Below are 18,995 nucleotides of genomic sequence, written 5' to 3' on the forward strand. Positions count from 1 at the left end.
CTATTCGAATATATATTCGAATTTAGAATATTCGTTGACAGCCCTAATTCTTGTTAGATTGAAACTGATCATTTGAAATTGTAATATCAATTTTAATTGTTATTTTGTAGTACTTAATGAAATATCACACAAATATTTCGTGAAATAGTAATTTCTTATTTGCTTATTTTTCATTGATACTTAGGGTTAAATGAAATATAAGTATGCTTATCAGCATTTGTTTTCCACTGAATTGCAGTGTATTCTGGGAAGAGTACATGCAGTGCTTCCTTAGAACTGGGGCTAAATGAGGTATCTCATTTGGTATCACCTTTTAGATCAGAGCTTCTGTGTTTCTTTGAAAATAGCTTTTTTTTTCTTCCAAATTCTGTTTTTCACTACACTTAAAAAAAACAAAAAAAACAAGTGCCTGCAGGTGCATGCGATCTTGCTGAGATCTATCAGATTAATGTCTCTTATGCTCTGCTTTCTTTAGAAGTCAATCAGGAAGTAACATTGATTCACTTGACAACTCGTTGAATCTTTAAAGAAAGATCTATCAAATTATTTTTTTGTAATGTGAGTTTGAAGAGTTTGTCTATGGGCTGTTCTTGACTTTGGCACATACAAATCAACCTGATTGACCAGATATAAGGTTGTCATGTAAAAGACATAATCATTGTTTATTGTAGAGTGAAACGTCTTGGTGTTAAGAAGTGCTGTATATCATCTATTTTATGTTTCTCGGTCGAGTGACTTTATTAATGTTTGTGTCAGTGAATGGTAATTTAATGTAGTGTTTTTAAGAGCTCATTGAACATTGCTGTGACAACTGGTATCAGCATTTTGAAGAAAAACAAACAAAAAAAAACTTTATGTGGTTCCAAATGTGGCAGGTGTTTTCTTTCCCTCCAAGATAAATCTCATATTTGGGTGGTTTATTAATGGTGAGTGACGGTTTTTTTTTTTTTTTTTTTTTACACTTGGGAAATTAACACTTAATTTCGGGCTGTTTGTTGGTTATACACAAGAAATATTACATATGAAATTATATTTTATTTATATAAGCAGTATAGATAGATAGATAGATATATAGATAGATAGATAGATAGATAGATAGATAGATTTCATTATAAGTGCAAGACCTGCAGGAATGATATTTAATATTATTTTAATATATTTTGTCCAATTTTGGTGTTACTTGTTTTTTAAAGTGTGGTTAATTTTTTTTTTTTGCTTTTATTTTTTAAAATTCCGATTCAATAAAATCATTGAATTTAATTAAAAAGTCTATTATTAATACAATCATACAAAAAATAGGAAATTAGTCATTATCGTTTTCGGTTTTCGGCCAAGTACATCCAGAATTTTCGCTTTCGACCCAGAATTTTTCATTTCAGTGCATCCCTAATATTAGGGCTGGGACGATACACCTATCTCCCGATTCGATACTATCACGATACTTGGGTGCCGATTACGATATGTATTGCGTTTTTTTTTTTTTTTAAGAATTGCGATTCTACAAGTATTGCGATTCGATATTGCATAATTGTAAATTTTTTAACACTAGACCATCGGGAAAAGTTAAATCATACACTTATACAGACTGTACATGATTTACAAAAACAAATCATCACATCTTTCTGACTTTTATTTCAGAAGCATCATACAATAATACATTCTCTTGAATAAATGATTCAATAACAAATACATTTTTTAAGTCACTTGTCGCTACATAGTGGCGAAACAATGTAATTGATAAATGTGTTATTTTAAGCACCAAGTTTCTTTCAAAAGCTGATTTTGATCACTATCGTAGACATCAGTGTTCATATCTGAACTTTAAACTTTTATCCAAGTACTTCTATGTTAATTTTAACTATTGCATCACAGAAATAATGATACTATGAGTTTGAAAAGACTGTTTGTGAAGCTGTTTCATGAAAACTCTGCGGGTCAGCGCCAGCGCCAACACAGCTTTGAATGTTGCGATATGATTTTGTCAAAGTTTAGCCTAATAGACAGATGAATTGAAAGATTGCGTGGGTGTTTGAATCGAGATCACAGTCTTTTAAAGATGAATCGTGCAGCTTTATTGTCTTATCTCTCCCTCAGCATATGAGCAGCGCGAGGGCTTTTCAGTGCGTTCAGTCTCACGTCTCTTCCACGCGTCCACTTGGGATATTACGTCGCTCAACACTCACACATTTCATCATCTGTTAGAACGAAAGTGGCTAACTTCTGTCAACCTCATCTACAAGCACGGACAAAAATAAAGCAATTGAATATCGATTCTGGAATAAAAAAATCAATTTTAGAATCGTAAAAAAAGGGGAATCAATTTTTCTCCCCCAGCCCTACTGAATATATAACTGTTTACCTGTTTTTAATTTACATGTAAATGAAAATGTTGCCCTAAAATCATTGTAGACAACAGATGTAAAAAAATAAAATAAACATCACAATAAACTTTAAAACCCTCTCATTAACTATAAGAGGTCTGAATGTTTTCAGTGCATTTGGATAAAATGTTTATTCCTCATCCTGTGTTATTCAAATCGGTCATCTTTGCGCAGACAACAGGCTAGTCAAGTTACCTCTAATGGATTATTTGCATCACTTTAGGACTCCCTTCAGCACGCTCAAGCTCTGCACATCAAACAGCGTTTGGGGAGCTGCGCGCCCCTGCAGGGTAATTAACTGTTCCCTCTCAGACCCTCCACTATAAAACACCTGCAGGCTTGACGGCACACTCACAAAAGCCCAAGCCCAGAACTGATTCATCAAACTGGCCCTCGAGAAGACGCACACAAAAGGCAGCAGGCCGAGGTGGCCCGTGTCTATTCCTGCCCTGCCAGCTCCTCCGAGCCACGTCCTTTTGACTCAAGCATACGTGAAGTGGATCATTACACCTGCATGCACTCCAGCCTCCTACGCCGCATCCAGTGTTTGTGTGTGTGATGATTGAAGGAGGCCGACTTGGAAGAGATACAAACGCTCGCACGCCGTTACTGTAGCGGGTTTCTGACCCCAAAGCAGAGCGGTAGTGCTCTCAAAAGCGTGCTCCTCCGAGACTTGCCGTAAAATAGAGTCGGGTGTTAAAGGCAAAGGCCTGCGCACTACTTTGTGTGTGGGTATAAATCAAAGCCGGCCCTCACATGCAGAGGCCATTTGTGCTGTGCTATTTACTTCCGCTGAGAAATAATCATTACCCTATAAAATGTGAAAGTGAAAAATGTAAAGGAGGCCTATAAATAGGCGGCGAGCAGGAATATGGATGGCCGGGCCAGACTCCCTCAAGACCACAAGACTTGGTTCCTTATGGAAATGCAATCGTTGTAGGGTACAAGAAAACAGCCCATTAGATGCGGCATTTGTAGATTTGCAGGATATTATACAGTTAGGTTGCATTTGTTGCTTTACATAAAGCTTCTTGAATGTTTATTGAGATTAATGAAATTCTTTGTAATATTTGAACATTAATACAGCAGTGTGTTGAGCATATGGTGCAACATATGCATTTGTTTAAGGGTCAATTAATACTGACACTGATTAAATCCTGCATAATTAATAAATAAATAAATATATACATTTTTAATACATTTTACTGTATAATAATTTCACTGTTAATCTCCAAATTAATGTAGAGACAACTTAAAGACAGTATATTTTAAATACTTGTTTAATGGCATCTTTTATGAATGAAGGCCAGTATCACCGATACTAATACAGCTACTGATGTCTCGTGAAAATGATTTTTCCCCCCAATTATAAACACTAATTATAGCCATTCAACATTGCAGTGTAATTGAAAGCTATCAATTTTTTTTACATTTTATTTGGCTTAAAAAATATAACAACATTTAATTTAAGTGAACTTCAAACAATCCTCCCATAAACCCACAATAAATGTCATATTTACCTGTGCCAGGCTTTACCAGTCTGCACTCCATGAATTATAAATTAAATATAGATTAATCCTTATGAAAGATTCAAGAGTTCTTTAGTCAATATCAGTGTATATATGTGTGTGAATATATATATATATATATATATATATATATATATATATATATATATATATATATATATATATATATATATATACAATCATTAACATTATTCTTTAATTGAACAGTGTTAAATATCTTAATTGTCCAGTTAGTCAGATAGTAGATCAAAAGTGCTCTTTGACAAGGAAAAAATTCATAAATGGCATCGTTAAATAGCTGCAAAATCAACAGGACGATATCCTGAAACTTCAAACATGTCTTGAGCTTCTCCATGGTGACTTGTACTTCTATGCTCATGTTTCTTTTCGGCACTGATTAAAATAAATGTGCAAATGTCGGTCCTTTTTAATTTCCAACTATTCCATCATTAATGATCAGCCTCACTGTCATAAAAAGGATTCTTATAATCATGGCCACTGCTTTTACTATATTCACAGGCTCAAAGCGGCCTTTCATGTGCTCTTCATACCATGCTCTTCTACTGTTGGCTTTCCTTTCCTTCATGCACTTTTGAATTCATCTGCGTATGATCTGGTCTGCGTGAACACCTGTGAGGAAAGGCTAATTTAGGTCCAGAACCAGTTAACATCCAGACTCCTTGATCCAACCCTCCACCCTTTCTTCTTACTTCTTTCTTTTTCATGCATGAAAAAGTAGCCAAGAAACAGGGAATAAAGGACATATAGGGCAGCCTGCCATCACATGATCACTTAAGTTGCCCTGTTGTGCTTGCTAGGCTACCGATGGGTTCAGTTATGTCCACTTTTATTATTCTGGACATGGGAACACTGGGTGAATCTATTCTTTGATTAACTTTTCTTGCTTCTAAGAAAGAAGTATGCCGTACATGCACACTTATTGGAAATGTGATATAAAATCACTTCAGCCTCCAGGAGTTGATGCCTTGTAAAATTGCCAATTACTCATAATTTCCACATAACTGAAGGCTTCATTGATTCTTGATGGACACCCACGCACAATAAAGACTTCTAGCTTGTTCTCTTTTAGCATTTAAGGACAGGGTTAGGAGTGTTAGAAAAGTTAACTGATATAAAAAAGCAACATATTTTAATGTTGCTTGCTCATAAATGTAAAAATGAATAATGTTAATGTGCAAAAGGTATAGATCAAATCTATAATAATTTCTAGACTTGCAATGCCAGCAAGATAACTCTAATTTAATTTTTGACCTTTTTGTTGAATTGTATTCATTGAATAATATGGAAAATTATGAAAGGGATTGGATTTTTATGGCCCATTTTTTCCTATTTCTGTTTTTTCAAAATTTGTTCTGCATTATGTAAAATTGTAATACATTTCTGTCACAACTTCAAGTTCAACTAAACTTTCTCCTGTGCCTGAGTATGTGCAGTAGACGAAAGTATGCTGTGTGTCATTCACACAACTTCATGAATGAACTCCGTGACATTATTCTGGAGTTTTCCCTCTACTCCGAATCGCTAAACTCTGTCAACACAACTCGCTGCGCAGTCCATGTCTTCACCCAGAGACGCAAAGAAAGAGATGCAGCATTGGCTAACCCAGTTACAGCAGCATTGCGATGTTCATCACAGCACCGGATAACCTTCCAATACGACCATAGAAATGTGTTTTGCATTTGATGTAAGTAGATTAAAACAGTGGCTGGTAACATGCCTACTGTATCTGACTTGTTCATTTGTATAATGGTGGTAAAAGTAACCTCTCTTCTTAGCGAATAATCAGAATAATGAAAATTGCATGTAAACTGGAGTGAAGAGGTTTGCTCGTGTCATGTAAACATCTTACTGAGATTAAATCATTATCGTTGCTCATGTAAACGTAGTCAGTGTTGGATTCAAACTTACATTTCTGGCACCATGTCTCCATGTGTAGAACGTCTAACCACCAAGCCACAGCTCTAACTATCTTTATGTTAGTTACAAGAAAAAAATTGCATTCAATAATTTTAATGGAGTGAGTGAAGAAACAGATCAAAGTGTGAAGTCTTTCTATGAGACTATGCAGCAAAACTGCCGCTTACGTTGATAGTCAGCTCCCAGGCCTCTATTTCAAGTAGGTTGCCTACTGTCATCATAGCATGTAATGGCCCTTTTTGTCATGCTAAGCTATGTATAGCTTCTTAGTTGTTGGCCTCTTTTCAGTATGTTAATTTTACAAGCAATGCAGCTGTGTAAACCACGTGGACACCGTAAATAGCCAGTGGAAAAAGCGCAGATGAATGTTTCTCTAGACAGTTGGGTGTTGTCGAAATGTGTTGCGTGCGTGTGTATACAGTCATCTCCATAGCATGCGACTCCTGTAATCATTCTTGTTTGGGTGCTTTTGTGCTGATATCATGTGGCATTTTTAATTGATTCTGTTAATGAGGGTGTTGGCAAAGGGCTGCGGATGGAAACCGCTGATGCCCTTAAGTCATTTTGACACGGAATAGGTCAATCAGAGAAGCTTTGCTGCCAGCCTCAATCTGTACTGCTTGAAACTGAAGTAGAGCAACCCATCCCGTGCTGACACTGGCAAATACCAGACAGACTCTGTACCAAAGGGGCGAAATTATATACACCTGTCACCTGCAGAGGGGGTTATCGGCCTTGAAACATCCATCCATCCATCCATCCATCCATCCATCCATCCATCCATCCATCCATCCATCCATCCATCCATCCATCCATCCATCCATCCATCCATCCATCCATCCATCCATCCATCCATCCATCCATCCATCCATCCATCCATCCATCCATCCATCCATCCATCCATCCATCCATCCATCCATCCATCCATCTCCCTTTTTATAGTTTTTAGTGTTTTATTTTAATATTGATTATTTTAACATTTTTAGTGATATCAATACAACAATTAAAACATTAAGTCCTTTTGTTTTAAAATAATTTTGTTGTAAAAGCATTATAATCTAATTATTTTCATTTTATCATACAATACATTTCTTTATGTCCTCCCCTGAAATGTCACATTTACAAACAGCATCAATGGAATGGAATCAATGGAATTGCGTAAAATACACTGAACAATTTATAAACGCAACACTTTTGTTTTTGCCCCCATTTTTCATGAGCTGAACTCAAAGATCTAAAATCATTTTCTATGTACACAAAAGGCCTATTTCTCTCAAATATTGTTCACAAACCTGTCTAAATCTGTGTTAGTGAGCACTTCTCCTTTGCCAAGATAATCCATCCACCTCACAGGTAACAAGATACTGATTAGACAGCATGATTATTGCACAGGTGTGCCTTAGGCTGGCCACAATAAAAGGCAACTCTAAAATGTGCAGTTTGTTATTTTGTTCAGTGCAGTTAAACAAAGAAAAATCATAATAGGGAGATAATACATTGCCAACAGGAGCGTCCATTGACGACTGTCTCAAACTGCTAATTGGTGCCCAGAATTATTCACTTTAGTCACATTTTGAAGTTTTGTAAAGGAAGAACTTAGTCAGAGTGTGTTACATAAGTACCCTTTTTTTGGGAGCTCGGGTGTGTTTCATTAATTTAAAAACGTACTCTTCCAATACTAATTACATACTCGTAGAGAGGCTGTTTAAATGTGTGGCTTTAATGACTAGTTTCTTCCCCAGAGAAAATGCGTCACGCAAGCAGTTTCTACAATCCTTAATGTGGAGACAAATTTAGCTAAACTGCAAAAATGGCTAACAGAAACAAATCTTCGGTGGCAACAAACCCTGTCCTGCTCGCACTGCCACTCAAATCTCAGACGCGGGGTTGGTGCTTAATTAGTGTTATTAACCTTCAACAAACCGGGCTGATTTTATTTTGCCATGGTGACAGCTTCAGCTCCATTTCTCCGTTCACCGGCATGAGGTATTTTAATTGGCTCGAGCTCCTCGATCCACTCAGCCCTGACAACGCGTGGAGACGGACGTTCACCACGGTGAGCGACATGTAAATGGCCTTTCTATGAAAGGAGTGTTTCTTTTTTTTTTTGTGTAACCCCTCGCTCATATTCCTTCAGTACAGTGAGGACACGGCGAGCTCACCCGAGCTGCACGCCGCAGTGAAGTGACAACCGAGCAATCATTAAAAATTTTGATGGCTGCTGCACGCACAGGCCCATCTCCCGGCTTGATGTAAAGAAAAGCACGCAGCCATCTTTTGTATTTGCTCTCTGTCACCGATGAGAGCTCAGGCCTAATTTATTCCTTCTCATCGTCGGCTCTGCGAAGACAACTCGTCTTCACTGTTTCTTACTTGCATATACGCTTTATTGTGCCCACATTAATGTTAAGGCTTTCGAGGAGCTGTAGACTCAACAAGCAGATATTAGGTTCTTAATGGGAGGTCGTTATTGAAGGTTTGGGTTTTGTGTGTAAAAATAATGAAGCAATCTTTGGGTTGACATTTCGTGGTTAATGTCCTAAAATGGATATCTTGAGATCAGGATGACAGATATTATTTAATGATTCCAAATAACATGTACACGGTTTTTTTGAATTTATTCAAAAATTAAAGTAACACATTTTGCTCAATACTTAGACCACCAAAATATTTGAAAACAAATTGCTGTTAATTAGCTAACTTAGTTAAGTCAACCTTTATTTATATAGCGCTTTACACAATACAGATTGTTGCAGCTTTACAGTGATAACAGGAAAATGTCTTCAACAAAGCGGGCTGATTTGAACTACATGGAAACAGTTATCGGTAAATGTCGATAATAAAGGTTGAACAATTAATCTCTGAATGTGCATCAAGTGTGGGTCACGGTGTGGTCTGCTTATAATGTGAGTTGAAAAAGATAAGTGGACAAGGTTAACTACATTTTTACGCTCACATTTCAAACATTTTAATGGGCAGGATTAAAACTGTTGCCAGCCTACACACTACCTTCAGTTTTCACACCAAAATAAAGACTTTGAGTTTTAACTCTAAACAAAATGTAAAAAAGAAGAATTTAAAACCAAATATATTTTGGTTTTGTAATGTAAAACAATTAAAAAAATGGCCCAACGATGGAATCCAATGGCATGGGCAAACGTATATATTACGTCATTTACTTGCGTTTCAGGAAAGTTGACTTAATTGGATAATTTAGTTTAAATTTCTAATAATTACAACATTTAGTCTGTGATTAATAATTTAGATCTGTTTTAATGTGGTTATTTGATTATTTGTGTGTTCCCTGTGCAAAAACACCAAGCTCCACTTAATCTACTGGAAATGATGATTTCAGAAGAATACAGAATAAGTCACATTATTATCTATCGGTATACTAATTGAAGGATTTATAGATCATGTAACTGATAATAATATTGAGTTTCAGAAGTGGTCCTGTACCTAGTACATATTCTCGTTTTAAACTGTAATTGTCGGTCTATACTAGTATTGTGACCACTTTGGTTACACCCATTCAAAGAATATTTTTGCATCTTTTTTTTGCAATAATTTCCTCTGGCATTCGACGAATGGGCTTTAAGTTTTAACATTTGATTTAACAATTTATATTTGCAATTCAGTTTGAAGGGCCTCCAGTAGCATGGCTCTTTGACAGGTCTCATTAACACAATGGGTGTTGTGTTCTCGTCGGATCGGGTTCCTCGTGCGAGGTGACGCAGGCCAGCCGTTCCCGCGGAAGCTCGTGATTGTCAGGAGCGCTTCTCCTGACCCTAATTCTATTACCAGATTCACACGTCCACCTTCACTGGAGATTATTACACGGAGGGAGGGTTTGTTCCTGTAGCCGTGCCAGGAATGGTTGATGCATCTTATTTAGATTGTTTGTTTCTTTCACAGGGGTGTAAGGGACTGCTGCTGTCACGATGGACGCCCAATCACAAGGCCAGCAGCCGCCGGTGCCAGTGTTTCAGCCACAGGTTTGTGTTCTCTCACACATAAACACAAACACACATACAGTCTAGCCAAACTTTCTTTTGTAATCTCATTATATAGCAGTTCTACAAAGACACTTGAGTTTTTTTGGGGTTTTTTTCGGCGTCTACCATCCTGACTCAACACCTGCTTGCTTAGCAGCATGTAGCACGAGCCTGTCGCCCTCTTCCACATCCACATCTGCCCCCTTCAAATCTCCCCGTGTCTGTCAATCCACCCGCAGAGAGACAGGCGGCGGTCTGCTCCGGCTGTCTCTCTGCTGTGCCGGGTGAGAGGTGATAATGAGATTCTGCTCTCTGCACAAGCAATGTTTCCTGCACACAGGAGCCATCATGTGTTTCCAGCGCCAGAGACAGAGGTGTTGGAAATCTGCTGCTTTTAGCAGTCTTTTGGTCTCTCTCTTTTCATCGTTCTCTCTCTTAATCTCTCTTTTGTCGTACTTCCTTTTCACACGCCCAGACTAATTTCCTCCAATCATCTGACACCATTATTGTTGTCTTAATGTTTGTTCGCTTATTAATGACTGCCAATACAAGCTTTCTGAACATCAGATATCACTCCTCATTTATTTATTAATTTTTACATGGGCAGTATCTTTCTTGTGCGTGTAAATCAGTCATTAAACTTTTTTTTATCCTCACTAAATGGATATTTAGAAGATTTAGATTAGATTAGAAGTTTTAAAAGTGAAATGCGCCTTGTCACAGACATTCCGTTTTTGGTCATTTGGTCAATGTTAAAACATCTTCATCTTGTGAATTCTTACATCATTATTGTTTATGGACTAATATTTTTAGTATTGTGTAATTATTAATATCGGATGTTATTAAAGGAAAACAAAACAGTATTGAAATATTACTGTTGGTAAGTTACTGCTCATTCTTGTTTATACTGAAGTTGTAGATGATTGACAAAATGTATTTTGGGTGTCCCTTATCTGGAGAGAATTTCAAAAAAGAAGTCCTGAGATTTTCCAAGCGTGTTATTGTTAAAAGTCCCTCTTAATTAAAAAATTAAGACATTCTTCTTTTTAACCTTTCATTGAATAATCAATTGCTAGACTTACCATGAGCGTTGCGTTCAAACTAACATTATATCTTGTATACTTTGATTTATATTTGAATTAGAAGTCTACCAGTCGACATATATTGAATTTTATGGATACCAATGGGTAAGGTAAGAGAAAAGCTGAATCCAGAAGGTTTTAAAATAAATGTTGAATGTGTATAAATTAATTTCTTGGGATGGTTCAGTCCAGACAACTACAAAAGTCCGAAATGTATTAAATCAGTTTATAAAAACTATTTCTTGGTTATTTTGGGGATTTTTGGTTGCAAGCTGCTTCTGGGATTTCATACATTCTAGGCTCCTATACTCTCTCAAACATACTTATTTAAAAACAATACTTATTTAAAAACACATTGGTCGATAAATTGGAATTTGGCTTTTTTTTTAACCTTAGTTATTGCACAAAATCCAATATGCTTTTTTTAACCTTAGTTATTGCACAAAATCCAATATCGCTCAAACTTCCTTGACCGGTCATAATGATTGGTCTTATTTTACAAAATATTGTCGAGTACAGCTGAGGGTGAAAACTTAAGGCCCGCTGTTATCACTAAACATATGAGACATTTGACATTAATTTGAAGGTAACACTCAAGGTACGTCTGGCTACGGATTACACCGTGACAGCTTAAGAGAATGACTTTTACAAGACTCGCAACAAGCATTCAAGTTCAGCTCGTATTTCCTTGGAAAAAAGCAAGAGAAAATGCTGAATTGTGAATGCAATCACGCATATGATATCATATCTTAAAGTCCCCAAGGTTTGATGGATATGCATAGGAGATGCCGGATGAGTCGGTAAGGCGTGCATATTTGATGGCTCATTTGCTCTCAGAGCGAGTGGGAGGGCGAGATCTTCAGATCCGATTTTAATCGTCACGGCGGATTTTTCGACGAAGCAAAATCCCCTTGCAAAGCAAGGACTTTAAATACTGGAGCAGATTGAAGAGGAGCGGGGCGAAGGAGGTATAAATATTGCATGGGCCGGGCCTGGAGAGAGACGTTGATGAAAAGGATACGAACAGGATCTCCTGCCTTGTTCCCCCCACCACGAAGATCCCCCCCCCTCCAGCACCAACCAACACTACCACCACCATTGCTGCTCCACCACCTCTTCAGCGCTTCGGTTGTCCTTTCCTTGGCAGCCGCTGGCAGTGTTGTGCTGTCAGCTCACACCTAGTCTCCACGCTGCTGCCGCCCCGTCCTCCGTCATTCTCCTCCTCCTCCTATCTCGCATCCCCTGTCATACGGCTGCATGTCTGCATTTCTCTTTTTACATTTGTGTCACCAGTGGCCAACCCTCCATCGTTTGCTGTTGCTCCTGTGATGTGTTGTCCCTTTGAGTCATTTACCCAGCATGCTTTGCTTCATCTTCCGTCTCCTCTGACCTTTTTTATTTATTTAACCGAAACGATGGATCTAAAGGCCCATTCACACCAAGAATAACTATTTTAGTATCCACACCAATGCACGATAACATTATATTTATTATCAATGTGCTATAGTTTTGTCGTTTTTAAATTCTTGAGCTCTTTAAAGCAGGATGAATTCTGTGCTACTGTTTTTATCGTTCATCATCTAGAAAAAATCTTTCTGAAAGTCATACCAACTATAATTTCTGTGTGCCGTTATCGTTACAGTTGTGGTATACACAACTATAGGACTTTCCTGATCTTCCCTTCTCATAGAATTCGAATTCTTTTGTCAGATAGTTCTATTCTCATAAAATTAGAACGATTCATTATAACTTTATAGTTATTGGTATAGTCATCATCCTTGAAGTGAAAGGTGCGATACTGTTTACTGTTGTTTAGCTAAATTTTGTGAGCGTAATCCAGTCATTTCAATAGGAATCGGCGCAATTTTGAGAGTTTTGTGTGAGGATGGAAAAGTTCCCCTTGCAGATTTCACTCATGTTCAAGTTGATCCCATGAATTTTCCGTGCTGAGAGAGAAATCAGTTTGGTTTGACAGTGACTCCAGTGTAAGTTATGCTTTATACATTGCTACACTTTTGACAATAGACTGGCCTTTTTTTTTTTCCTTTTTTTTTTTGGCAAAATTTCGCTGACATTTCATTTCCATCTAATGTGACTATCCTAATGGAAAGCGCTGCATAAAAGTTGTTCAGCATCCCAATTCATGGCATCCTTGGCCCCTTTCCTCCCACCTCCGTGTGTTATTTTTGTTTTCTCCACTTCCTGCAGAGCGGCAACAAGCCCTTTGAGCTCTCGCCCCTCCTGCAAGCTGCAATCTGTACAAACTGCGTCACGCCGCTGTCGAGTGACCCCGGCGGTCGTGGAGATCCTCGGCTGCTGCGGTTCATCTCGTGTCAGCTCAGTGCTCTAAATTGTGTGACAGCGCAGAGCCACGGATGAGACAAGCTGTCAGTCAGGGCGCCCCTGCTGCCCTTTGAAGGCGAGGCCAGGGGGCAGAAAGGTGCCGCAAATGGCCTGTGAAGTTTACATACACTGCCCACTGCTAAACAGATTACCTCTAATGAAGTGTCTGGAGCTCAGGCCGCGTCAGGCCTAATCCTGGCTGGCAGTGCGTCCCTTCGGCTGCCAAAAAAGCCGCCACCCTCTGGCCTCCTCCCGCCGCTATGCCGGCCTCCCCGGCGCTGGGAGGTGCCCATCGTTAATCAGGCCGGACAGTGCGCGAGCTGACATGCAAATGTAGGTCATTGCATATGTAAATGTGTGATTAGCGAGCCGCATGCCAGAACACATTAGCTCGACTTTGCTCTCAGCATGCGCTTGTCATGCCGCTTTAGAGGCTCATGCTAACATTTGTCAAGCAACCATGTGGGGAGTGAAAGCAATGCCTTGCCCCTCTGCGGACCATCCGCTGCTGACCAAATCAACACAAAATGTATGCATCATCTATGGGGCGATGACGTATAAGAGTGTCTAGAATAAAGAATAGGAAAATCTACTTAAAAAAAAAACATGTCAAGTTGTGTGCTCTGTGTATTCATGTTGGATTCATATGGTTTTGAAAATGATACTGTTTTCATGAAAAGTTCATGTGGTGTACCACACCTGATTGCACCACATGGTTTTTATTTGGCTGAAAAAGTTTTAAATAAAAGCAGTCAAGCAGATTTTAATATGAATGAATTCATTTATTTGAATTTAATTAAGATAATTGAACTAATCAGTGTTATTTTAGCATTGTTTACATAATATCTTATTTATTATTTTGAATGACCTTTTTTCATTTTTAGTTTTTTTTTTACATTTCTATTTAGCTTCAATTATTTCCATTTTCATTTTATTTTTAGTACTTTAACTTATTTTATTTCAGTTAGATCACCCTGTTTTTTCCCCGTAGAAAAACATGAACTTTCCGACTTTCTATTGTTTAAATAATATATATTTTTTCCATTTAACCTCTCTAGATTTGACACAAAATAACTACATGTTGCCAAGAAACCTGGTGTATTTTTACATTAGCTTGATATTGTTACATTTAGTCAGATCCAGCTTTCTCTCTTCGCTGTGGTGGCAGAAAAGAGAGCGCTTCTTCTGCTGCACCAGATGTGTCCCTGGACAAAGGGGCTGAGAGCGTGTTGTCACATGGAAAAACAAGCTACCTCAGTGTGTTAATTGGATGGGGCAATTCTTTGGCTCACACCTTTTTTTTCCCCTTAAAGCTGTCAAGTTAAAAAACAATGAAATTCTTAAATTGGTCGCCCCTTGATCTACATCCAGCCCTCCGGCACCTAGTCAAGTTGCAGTGCTTCCTCCAACTCATTTATTTCAGTTCAACCTGTTATATATATCAGACAGTTTTACACAATAATGTTGATGGATTTGACAGATCGTCCAAGTATTCTTGTATTGTAAGAAAGACACTGATGCCGTTCACACTGAGCTGTCATTTGTTGCCATGACTGAATATCTTAATGGATGAACATTTCAGAGAGTTGTGTGAAGCTTAAGCTTAACTTGGAACCATAATATGAAAATGCATGCCAAGACTATAAATAAAAGAGATTTCATTTGTTGACAAGACTACAATTGTGTCATCCTTCCCCTACCGTTGCCATCTTCACAATATAATTTGCCTTCAAGGCCATCTTATGGCCAACTTTGGGTAGTTCGCCATGACATGACATTGCGTTCCACTATCTGTCACCTCCAGTAGCCAGAACGTTTGCGGGATTAAAGTTTACACTCCAAAAGCCTCTAAAGGTCAAAGTGTTAATTCATTTATTTATTTATTTGCTCACGCCATCTCCGAGGGGCTAATTCTGGGTTTTGTTTAGATTTTTAATTTTAGAGCACAAGTGTCAAGGCGCCGCACGAATTCTTGGGAAGAACACTCGGGGCACTTTGTCACTAACTGGTCCAGCATAAGTCACTTCAGAAGTAGGGATGTCACCACTCGCCTGATTTGTCCAGACAGTATACGGCAAAGATTCATACGGCGTTTTGGATTCAACGTGGATGGTTAATGTTGATTCGTTCTCACACTCTCTTGCCCTGACATATCGCCCTAATGACACCTATCCCCGATGCCCTCGAGAGTTTTCTTACATCTCTTGGCATATAAACAAAAACAATCACGGGGTTTGGCTAGCAATGGCCGATCTGTGGGGACATGTTTGTTTTGTCAAGACGATTGGAAAAGCGCAAAACAAAAGCTGTCTGATGTTCATTTGATGTTCATTTCTCTTTCTTGAAATGTACTTATTATCTTGTTCTTCATTTCCAGAAAATCCAACAGGATCTGGGCTATAACAATTTAGCCAATTTTGCCATTATAAAGAAGATCGGGAGGGGACAGTTCAGCGAGGTTTATCGAGCTACGTACATACTAGACCATACTCCAGTAGCTTTGAAAAAAGTGCAGGTAAGAACTTCCTTTTGTCATGTAATGTCTTTTATGCCCTCAAAAAAAGTCCAGTTCTCACGACTCTAGTTGCTTATTAACATGCATATTATTACTAGGATATTGGCTGTTTAGTAGTACTCAAAAAACACATAGTAATGCCTTATTCTGCATGACCATATTCTACACCCCTTAATGTTTGCAATTAGGTTTTTAGTGTATGTTTTAAGGTAAATTATAGGCCTGGCATTATAGCTAAATATATTTGCTCTGAAATGGCTTGAAATAACCTTACTTAAGACATTTAACATTGTGAAATGTTATATTTTATTTAAGTTTACATTGTTAAATATGAATATTGGGGTTAAATATTTACATTATATTGACTTGTACCAATTTTGTTAATTACATTCACATAACATTGTTAATATTACAAATGAATAATGTTAAGTGTGAATAAGTCTTGCAAATAGCTATATTGTCAATTTTCTGTTGCAACAGTCGTTTAACCCTCCGGTACTGTTCACATGTCGGTCAAAAATGACTGATTTATGTATTTTATTTATTTTTTCAATGAAATGAATGTACTATGTTTTAGTTCAATAATGTTTTTACATTTTTTTGTATTTTTAGATTTTATGGTACTAAATTATATTTATGTAGTAGTTATAATCCATTTATTCACTTTTCGAACTTGAATACCATTTTTAACTTTTATAGGAAATATATATTTTCCAAAACACAGTTTACTCTAAAACTGAGAAAATCAAAGCCATAAATCTAAACAAGCTGTGTTCCAAATTAGCTTTCACTAAGAATTTGTTTGGGCGCAGTACCAAACGTTTCCACTAGATGAATTTCGTCTCCAGCTTTAATACATTTATAATGCTGTCATTTTTGACAGCCAACAGTACAAGTGTGACTTTTTTTTTTAGGACCATTTAACCTTTTTGAATCATGTCCATGATTTATTTATTTTTTGTTCACAAGCAAGTTCCAAAACCTTTACCAAGTTTCATACCATCCCAAAAAACCCAAAATATTTAGGTCAAAAATGACCGAACAACACTTATTGTGTTAAATAATAGGTATGCCGTCCAGTCATAGTAAATAATGAAGCGTGAATCTAAACCTTCCAGAGTTGATTGTAGTCCATGTATCTTGATGAACAAGATTTGTTCATCTGAATGGAAATACAAATACTTTAAATGTACTTTTTTTTTTGCAATGCGTAATTCCAAATGAAACAACTTTAATCCAAAGCCATTGGCTTAGCGAAGTAGTTTTTTTTTTTTTTTTTTTACATCGAGTCGTGAATTTTGCACAACAAAAACAAATGAGATAAAAACAGTATTGGGTTGAACGATTGGAAAGCACCAAAACACCCCTTGCATAAAAACAGACTTCAGTACATTTGCTCAAATTTCATTTGAACAGAAGCAGGCATCTGATTGACTCTTGCGCTGATAATCACAGTTGAATGTGTTTCTTTTCTTGCCATAAACATATTCACAGACACAGCCAGCTCAAAACACAGTTTCCTGTGGATGTGCAGACGTGCTGGAAGAAATAATTGGCAAGCTCTAGATTAAAAAGAGCGGTGCCCGGATACCATCGCTTCTGCTTTCCCAACACACACACACACAGCTCCTCCACCACAGTGGTCTTCTCCCTCACTACCACTGACTTTATTAACACTAATGATGAGCTGAGAAAGAATTGGTATTTTTGTATATGCCATTATAAAATGACAGGTAGTAACACACTTAACTCGGTGAATATATCCCATAATGCAGTTCATCCATGCAATACTGTCACTTATTATATTGTTATAGTAGATAAATATTGACTTAAAAATTCAAGCTTTCTTTATAACACATTTAGAGCTGCAGAAACGTAATATTTCTTACTTATTGCAATGCAAACTTCAGTGAACTTCACTGATTTTTTCATGTGGTTCAGAGCTTGTCTGGGTGGAAGTCCACTATGGGCAACATTTCCACCTTTTGTGATTAGGATAATGAATATACGTGATGTTTCCTGATGCAAATTTTGTGCAACCCTGATTGCATGAATGAAGAATGTAATATTTGCTTCAGGGCTAGTTTTACGCTCTTTAGGCTAGAAAGTTTTGGTTTGATTTTAGACTTTTGGCCTTGCGATGTTAACATTTCTGTTTGCTGTTTACACTGTGCTTTATCATAATCAGGACAGATATGATCAAAACAGTGTTTTAACAGATACATCTAACATGCTGTCAGGATTATCAGCTTTTGATTTTGTAAAACAAGATTGTTTGTGCTGTTTTAGAATAAGTTAGGGGCCGTTCACACAGAACGCATCCTTGCGTCTAAAAACGCTCAGGAATGGTTTAAAAAAAAAAGAAAAGCGCAGACCGTGAGGGTATCGATATGTCTTTTTGAGACGTGATGAAATAACGTAAATAACAGAAATAAACCGTTGCCATGCCAACATGCTACTGTAAACAAACCGCTGCCCTGCCTCCGGGGTCTTCTGATTGGTCCACTGTTTTGGAACTGACATTGATGAGCGGCGTGCGAGATGCTGCAAAAGACGTGAGCTCAACGGTCACACTTTACATAGAAAAACAATGGAAAAGTAGAGCATTGGAATGGAAAAATACTTTCTGTGTGAACAGAAATTCTAAGAGATAATGTACAGTCAGCTGATTATTATTATCGCAAAATAAATTGTGTTATTAGGATGGTGTCCTTAAAAATGTATGTATTTGTATTTTACATAATAAACAAAATATTGAATATATTAATTAAAAGTAAATAAACAAATAAGTTGATGCTAATAAATTATTAAAAAACAAATATTTAAAGATAAATACATTTGTAGGTAATTAAATAAATATAAATTACGAGAAAATTTTTTTTAATTAATATTAATAAATAAATTAGTTAATACAAATCAATAAATAAAAGATAAATAGATGCATTATTTTAGTGGTAAGAAAATAAGGAAAAATTAAAAGATAAATAAATGAATATGGGTAAATGCATACATCGACAAATATAGTAATTAATACTAATGAATACATTCGCTTAAAAGATAAAAACATTAATTAATACTAATGAATTAAAAGTTAAATAAATCAATCAATACGGATTTCTCTTTTAATTTGAGTTTCAAGAATAAAGAAAATGTGAAGTGATATGACAGCCATGAAACAATCACAAATAAACTCTTTAGCGGTTATTATACAA

General features: G+C 37.0%; 1 protein-coding gene across 1 annotated transcript in view; it reads left to right on the forward strand.

The window, feature by feature from the left end:
• nek7 (NIMA-related kinase 7) overlaps nucleotides 1-18,995 on the forward strand; it is a 67,011-nt gene that overhangs the window by 12,106 nt on the left and 35,910 nt on the right. The window contains exons 2-3 of the mRNA XM_079891264.1: nucleotides 9,764-9,843; nucleotides 15,646-15,783. Coding sequence (XP_079747390.1) covers nucleotides 9,790-9,843; nucleotides 15,646-15,783 — 192 coding nt within the window. The 5' untranslated portion in view covers nucleotides 9,764-9,789. The remainder of the gene's footprint in view (nucleotides 1-9,763; nucleotides 9,844-15,645; nucleotides 15,784-18,995) is intronic.

This window comes from Squalius cephalus, assembly GCF_949319135.1.
Source record: "Squalius cephalus genome assembly, chromosome: 13".
Taxonomy (NCBI): domain Eukaryota; kingdom Metazoa; phylum Chordata; class Actinopteri; order Cypriniformes; family Leuciscidae; genus Squalius; species Squalius cephalus.